This window comes from Pundamilia nyererei, unplaced genomic scaffold (assembly GCF_000239375.1).
Source record: "Pundamilia nyererei isolate P.nyererei 1_Seehausen unplaced genomic scaffold, PunNye1.0 scaffold00036, whole genome shotgun sequence".
NCBI lineage: Eukaryota > Metazoa > Chordata > Actinopteri > Cichliformes > Cichlidae > Pundamilia > Pundamilia nyererei.
The window spans coordinates 13,076-21,138 of NW_005187437.1; the positions used below are offsets into that span (position 1 = coordinate 13,076).

An 8,063-nucleotide genomic window follows, 5' to 3' on the forward strand; every position below is an offset into this window, starting at 1 on the left:
GCGGCCTGCCAGATCTGAAATCGAGCAGTGTTTTGTTATTGGACTTCTGTGCAAACCACAGTAACAAAAACCTTGTTCAAACATAAGGGTGTCCATAAGTGCTCATGGCACCAGGACACCCTAGGCCACAGTTCATAAGATCAGTTTTGTAATTGTATCATCAGATCTGCAGAAGTATGTTCTGGACACTCGGGTGAAGCAAGGTGCTGAGCTGTCAACTGATCAACACCTTGTAGTAAGTTGTATCAGGTGGCGGGAGAGGATGTTCGACAGACCTGGGGCACCTAAATGGATAGTGTGGGTGTGCTGGGAACGCCTGGCAGAGGCCCCCACCTGTGGGATTGTCAACATGAGACTGCGGACATTGAGTTCGAATGGACCCTGTTCAGCACCTCATTGCTGACGCTGCTGCACTGAGCTGCGGCCGCAAGGTGGTTGGTGCCTGTCGTGGTGGTAACCCCCGAACCAGATGGTGGAGACCGGAGGTGAAGGAAACCATCAGGCTGAAGAAGTCCTATTGGGCTTGGTTAGCCTGTGGGACTTCAGAGGCAGCCTATAGGTACAGACAGGTCAAGTGGAACGTGGCTCAGGCATTAATTGAAGCAAAAATTCAGTTGTGGGAGGAGTTCGGAGAGGACATGGAGGAAGACTTTCTTCTTCAAAGACCTCCTTAATCCCACTAGGACATCTTCTGTAGAGGAAGCAGAGTCTGGGGACGAGGGGGATGACTCATCCATCACTGGTGTAAGGTCACTGAAGTTAAACAACTCCTTGTTGCTGTAGCTCAGGTGGTTGAGCAGGTCACTTTCTAATCGGAAGGTTTGTAGTTAAATCCCCTTCTACTCTCATCTGCATGTCAAATATCCTTAGGCAAGATACTTAACCCCAAGTTGCTCTCCAGTGCATCCATCGGAGTATGAGTACGAGTGAATGTTATACGGAAAGCTCTTGGAGCATAGAAAAAATAGCTTGTACGAATGGGTGTGAATGGGCGAATGAGGCAAGTTGTGTAAAACACTTTGAGTGCTCAGAGTAGAAAAGCGCTATATAAGAACTAGTCCATTTACCATTCCTTGGTGGCAGGGCCCCTCGGGTGTTGTAGGGCTGTCAGGGGCGGTACCTCTGGATTGGCAGACCAGCTGGTGGTTCCCATCATCATGAAGGGGGACCAGAGGGTCTGTTCCAACTATAGGGGGATCACAATCTTCAGCCTCCCCAGCAAAGTCTATGCCAGGGTGCTGAAAAAGAGAGTCTATCCGTTAGTCGAATACAGGAGGAACAATACAGTTTTCGTCCTGGTTGCAGAACACTAGACCAGTTCTTTACCCTTTCAAGGATACTTGAGGGTTAATGGGAGTTTGCCCAACCAGTCTACATGCCTTTTGTGGACTTAGAGAAGACATTCGACCATGTCCCTTGGAGTATTCTGTGGGAAGTCTTTCGGAAGTATGGGGTGTCTGGCCATTCGATCTTTATACAACTGTTGCAAGAGCAGTGGGAGTGGCCGTTATTTAATCCTCACTGGATCATTGTCTTGAATAAGTTAGTGCAACTCACCTCCAATCCTTGAGTTAATATTTCAGCTTGCCTGTGAGAGAGATGCCAGTCTGTATTTTCACTGTGCTCAGGTTTGCTTGGAGAATCCCCTATGGTGAACAGTCTTTGTGTGGGTTTGAGAGAGAGTCTGGAAACAGTTGGAAAGTGGGGAGAGCTATAGTGGAGTGAACTGTTCTGATAATCCATCATGTTGAACCAGCAGCGAGACCCTGAATTTCAATAGGTAAAAAAGGCAACGGTGAGCAGTGCTGCAGGCTCCATCTTTGTCTGTTCACATTTAAATGATGTACATCTAAGCATGAACAGACGTGTATATTCTACATGACTGTGGCTTTCACTTTGTAGTCTCTTTGTGCTGGATTTTATTTGGATTACATTTGTGCTTTTGTGTTCATACCTAAATACTGAGAGAAAAATTGTGTGTCTGCATAATATGTTTGAAATGCAAAAGTAATGTGAAGAGTAGTATAACAAATTACATTCTTATGGGAGTAATAAAATAATTAAGTGCAGTACTTCTTAAAAGTAATGCATGACTTCCAAGAAAAGTGTTTTGTGTAATATGTGTAACACATTACTTTTCTGAGTAATGACCAATGAACAGGGGAAATCCCTCCAACATACACAAATCTGTGATCCCACAGCATGCAGTTAGTTTGCATGAATGTAATTTCTTTGATATGCTGCTTAAAGATTGTGGTTACTTTCAAAGTGAGCCAGTGAGAACCCAATGAGAATCGCTATTGAAATCAGAATCGCTAAATTGGCATTAATTCCCATCCCTAGCTGTCAGTTTATGTTAAATAGGAAAAAAAATAGCACTCATGCTAGACTGATTATAGAAAAAGTTGCAGTGATCCCTGAGAGGTGGGTTTTCTGATACATGGGAACATGTTGTTCCAAGATATTTAAAAAATATTTTCTTTTTTCTTTTTTTTTTCACTGACAAGCAGCAGGTGATGGACGAAGGGTTGCTGGTGTCTTCTTTAGCCCATGTGGAAATTCCAGAAGTGGACCAGCTGCTGAAAGAGATGTCCCTTTGTCTACTGGACCTCCAGGGTCTCTGCAGCATCTTGGCTCAGAGAGCGCAGGGGAAAGAGCCCAACCTGTCTTTGCTTCTAGGAATGACATGTATGTAGGCATACATTTTATACTTATTTATACTTATTCTTTATGTATCACTTGTAACCTACTGTAGTTAGAGGGCGAACACAAATACAGACATTTATGATTTTTTTGATACAAATAAGATTAGTAGCATTTGTAAAAAAAAAAAAAAAAAATTATTTTATTTTAGTCACCTAGTAATCAGTTAGCAGTTTTCTTTGTGCGCATGTAAAATTCCTGGAATAGGGCTCTCAAACTCATTTTCGGAGCTGTTGATTTAATTTTAAATCCCATTCCAAGATTTCAGTTGTCAGCTGTCTGGAGCCAACAACAACGACAATAGCTGCTGATTATAAGCTAATACCCACTAATGTCCTAAAAATCACAAGAGTTTATTCAATAACTGTCAGAGTTCAATAATGTCAGCTCAAATTCAAAGAAAGCTTTGGTAATGCCGACAAGGAAGAGCTAACAACTACAAAAACAGTGCTTAGCGATACTGAGGTGATACTGTTGGTGTCATCTGACAGAAGTGAGTTTCACTGACTCATGGATCTGAATCAGACTCAAAATTTTACAGCCTCTTCCAGAGTAAAATACGTGTGGATGGTTCTTACTTAACGTATTGACAGCTGAGGTAAAGTGAGGTTGTTAAAGCGTATCACTTTAATGTTTACTAACTTAAAATAAATAAATGGTAATAAACAGCTGCAAAAACAATTTTATAATTATCTGATTAATTACACAGGTTTGCAACCAAAAATCTGCTTAGGGTTTTTTGACTGTTTCTTGTAGATTTTTACTCACTGAAACCAAGAAAAATGTTTTTAAAATTCTATCACGTCAGGTTTTCTTGCAAAACTCATGTTTTTAAGTTTAATTAAGCATACAATTTCCCTTTTTAAACTGAAATCTGGTATCCTATATTTGAGTTAAAAAAAACAAACATATCCACTAATGATTTCTTACATGAATTTAATATATATTCTAAGAGCGAAAGTGTGTTCAGAGAGGCATCAATGTTTTTTGCAAAACATGAGGAGATGGAAATCATTTTTTGATTCAACACCCTAAAAACATAAAATTTACCAAAAGTATCCCATGCTACGGAAGTACGGAAGAGGATTAAGAAGATAGTGAGTATGTCTTTTTTTTTTCTTCTTTTCCAGAATTCTTTTAAAAAAGTCAGAATTCTGACTTTTTTCTCAGAAATTTTTTTTTCTCATGATTCTCAGAATTCTGGAAACGAAGAAAAAAAAGTGGCCTTAATCCTCTTCCGTACTACGCAGCTGATTTTCTTTCTGTTTTTCTTTTTTCTGGAGACCTGTGTTATCAGAAACCTTTGAACTTCAACAACATATCTCAGGGCATTGAAATATCTTTTTTTTCTATCAAACACAAAATCATTATTTATAACTTGGATGAACAAAACTAGCTGTGACCCAACTTTTTTTTTCTTAGTGTTCCCCACACACAGATTTTAAGATTTACATATATAAACAGATGCTAGCCCCAGACTACAACATCATCCTTCTGAACTTTTTAGGTTATTTATGAAAGATTGTCTTCCTCACATCTGACCTACCCCACAAAAAGATTATAAATCTGTGGAAACCACTCAGAGCTGTGTTTGACTCATCATGAAATCAAACTTCTTCACCTTCTGTTTGCACAAGTGGTTTTCTTGCAGTAGACGTAAATCCACATATGATGTCCCTATGTTTAATATTTTGTGCCTGATTTCCAAACCCACAGATATTCCAGCTAACAAATGTATTTGTTAACATGACTAATAGGAAAGTTAGAAATGATTATGCATAAAAGTGGATAGTCATTTCTAACTTTCCTTTCCCCCGATAGAGAAGAAATGTAACAATAAACATGTTTAAACATATAAAATAAGATAAATTATCACTTGCTGGACCATCAGCTGTCTGTTGATGCCACTGGATGGGACCTCACTGTGGCAAACTTCAGAGCAATACACCAGTAAGGACCACAGGTAGCTTTCAGTTGAATTCATTTCAATTCAGTTTTATTTATAAAGCACCAAATCACAACAACAGTCGCCTCAAGGTGCTTTATATTGTAAGGTAGACCTTACAATAATACTAAAAGAGGAAAACCCAACAATGATATGATTCTTATATGTCTGCATGCAGCAGGGACCTACCAAGCACAATAACTCGCACTGGTAATATGTTAGTAGGAGTCACAGCCAACTCACATGAAGAAAGCACCAATCGTGTAACTCATGGCTCTGTGAGCAACACGCAAGGCTGTCTGCATTGGCTGGAGAGAACTCACTCGCCATCCTCTTCCATTAGGCGCCATAGGAAGGTTGCATCAAGCATGTGACCTCATGAACCGCGAGCAAGCATCGCGCCCAACTTACAGCTGAGTTTTCTTTTTTTTGTTTTACAAAGCACTGAGTGTTTAACCCGTGACATCGTGAGCAACACATTGTTCTAAACTCACTCGCCAGGCAGCCAGTGCATCACAAATTTTGGGCCATTCACTCTAGCTATCGGTCAGCACAGCCTGGGCGGAGTCCTATTTAAAAGGGCCTTGACACAGCAAGGTCCCACCCAGCACGTAAACCATGAGCAATACACAGGCAAGGGGTCACAGCCAGAAAGTCAACATATGCTTCCCATTAAACAGGCAGGTGGACTAAATACTGTAAACCAACTCAGTCGTAATACTGATGCAGACTCCCAACACTCTGCACAGCTGTGGGCGTGACCAGTCAAGCATAAGTGTCTTAAAGAAGTTTCCATGTGCCCTGATGCCCTAATCATGGAGTCATACCCCGAGTGTAGCGACAGTCTCAATGCGATAGAGCACAGTTGCACTGCATGAGAGACATGTGTATGGTGCCTTCTGCCCTAATCATTTTCTTTTCAAGGCACTGCTTCACATTTCTTCATGCAGTCATAATCTGGCTCACTAAATATTGTCCTTGACTTTTTCATAACATTTTCTCCTTTGTTTTCCCTGTTCAGCGCTGACCTTTTCAGCAGAGGACAGTGACTGCAAAGTGGTGGCAGTGGAAGACAAGTTAAGGTTAAAGCTACTGGAAGTTGGCCAGCTGAGGAAAGACATCGATGCGCTGAGGAAAAGCATCTCAGACTGCTACGATCAGTTTATGGGTGACTGCATTTCTCAGTGACTTCTTTTCACATTCTGTACTTCGCAGAGAAAGAATGCAAAATGATACTTGTATGATTGCTGTGTAGTAACTGACATCTCCCTTTGGAGCTGAGTGGACAGCACGCTCACATATATATGGGACAACCCCAAACTTCCTGTCAAAAAGTATCCAGGTGGAGCATGTTAATGAACAAGGACAATGTTTGTTAATGTTTTCCTAAACTGTTTAATAAGCTTTTAAAAAATCAGTTTTGAGGATCCGCTAATTTGGAAAAACAGCTGCTTGGAAAGACACTGGGATCCCAAAGGCCCATCTGTATAGTTTCTCCAGCAGTCAGCTAATCGTGTTGCTGCTGCTGGATGCAACTTGTATTTTAATACATGGCAGGAGCTCTCTGATGTCAGGTCAATAAAGAGAGATCGTACGAAGGAACTGAATGTAATTGAGTTATTATAAACATGTGTTAAAGAGAGTATATACAAATATAAAGCAAGCTGCACACTGAGATAAAGTAAGGGGACAATATTTAAGTAAGTATATAACAGTAATTCTTGTATTGCACTTAAAGTATGAAAAGAATATTATTGTCCCCCTGAAAGCACTGAGTAGGTGATCGGTTCCATTTGTTTGTCTGTTTGTTAGCAGTCTAGCATCTGATGATAGACACCAACAGCTCGAGCTGATTGAAAGCAAGAACAAAAAGGTGACATCAAATGTCCAAATCAGTAAAACTTTATGTCACTCACAATTTTTAAAGATTGTTTTCAAACTTCACAACAACATACGAGGCCTTTGGGGACATGAGTACCTAAGCTGGCTAAGCATTTGACCTTGATCTTCATTTACGGTCAAAGTTGACCCTAAAGAAACAAATGAGACCGTATGAGCAGTATATGATATATATGAGGAGAGAACTGTACAACACACCTCTTTTTTTTTTTTCAGTACAATGGCTTACAACATCACAACGATTCCATAATAGGTCTACATCATTATAATGTAATAAAAACATCATGAAACAGATTTAGTACGTGCTCTCTGAGTGATCTTGTTGAAATATATACTGCACTTGTGAATAAGGCAGATTATGGCAGGAAAGATGCAAATGTGCAAGCTTGTTGTGTGTGTATGTGTGTGATTAAACTGTCTGTTGATTGTTTCGATGTGCGGTCTTTATGAATCTCCATTTTCACAGCAGACAGTGACACCCATGTGAGGATCTTCACTAGCACGGCCCTAGAAAATAGAAAAGTCACTTAGTGTCTCTTTGTTGGTTTTTTAATGAAAATATTAATCTATCACCATGGCTTCACAAAGAACTTACAAACATGTTTGTTTCCTAGCATTAGCTTTCTTCTGTGTACATGAAGCCTGTTTCACTCCTAATCTCTGATCTGTGAGTTTCACCCTGTGCCAACGGAGCCAATGCGGGTAAGTGGACTCGCCCAGACTGGCTGCTTTGGTGTTCAGGGCCTTGCCTGCCCTGATACGAAAAAACCTGAGAAGCCTTGCAGGTGAAATTGTATCAGTCACACCTGTTACATCTGCAGCACTTGTTATCTGGGATGTTTTTAGAGGCCTGGAGCCTGGGCCCCAAGGCTTACTTTAAAAGGCTAGAGTAACATGTACGAGCTGTTTGCATTAGAACGAATAAAAAGTGAAAAGTTTATTAAGGCAATTTAGCAGGAGCAAAGAGTAATAATCCCAAACAAAGTAATCGCATCACAACTGGGTCAGAAGATGCACTTATCCTTGTGTAAAAACCAGCTGGAAGTATGATCTAAATCAATATCTTTCTGAACGAACCATCCAACACTGCAAAAAAAAAGCAGATGAAAAGCCAAAAACTACAAAATCTCCACTGTATTTTCCACTGCGAACGTCTTAGATCCTGTCGTCTGAACTGTTGATCTCGCAGGGGGGTGCGTAGATATGGGGGATAGAAACAACTAGAAAAGCACAATGTATCACCACTTGCTGCGCCTGTAGGAGACAAAACAACTAAAGACAACAGACACAGCACCCACAACACAAAACTTTATACACAAATACGTGTGTGTGTGAGAGAGAGAGGTAGAGAGAGAGAGTGTGCCTGTGTCTTTGTCACAAATGTCATTCATAATGAGGGAAGCTTGAGGACACACATCCCAACAGGGAGACTGGACGTTACATCTTCTCAAATATTAGCCGCCTGATCATTTTTAATCACATAAATGGTAAATGGCCTGTATTTGTATAGCGCTTT

General features: G+C 40.5%; 1 protein-coding gene across 3 annotated transcripts in view; it reads left to right on the forward strand.

Moving 5' to 3' along the window:
- The window catches only part of LOC102208970 (centrosomal protein of 85 kDa-like), an 18,634-nt gene extending 12,579 nt beyond the window's left edge, over positions 1-6,055 (forward strand). For all 3 annotated transcript variants that reach the window (XM_005730168.1, XM_005730169.1, XM_005730170.1), the window contains 2 exons: positions 2,511-2,688; positions 5,670-6,055. In XM_005730168.1, the coding sequence (XP_005730225.1) occupies positions 2,511-2,688; positions 5,670-5,836 (345 nt within the window). In that variant the 3' untranslated portion in view covers positions 5,837-6,055. The remainder of the gene's footprint in view (positions 1-2,510; positions 2,689-5,669) is intronic.
- The last annotated feature ends 2,008 nt before the right edge of the window (positions 6,056-8,063 follow it).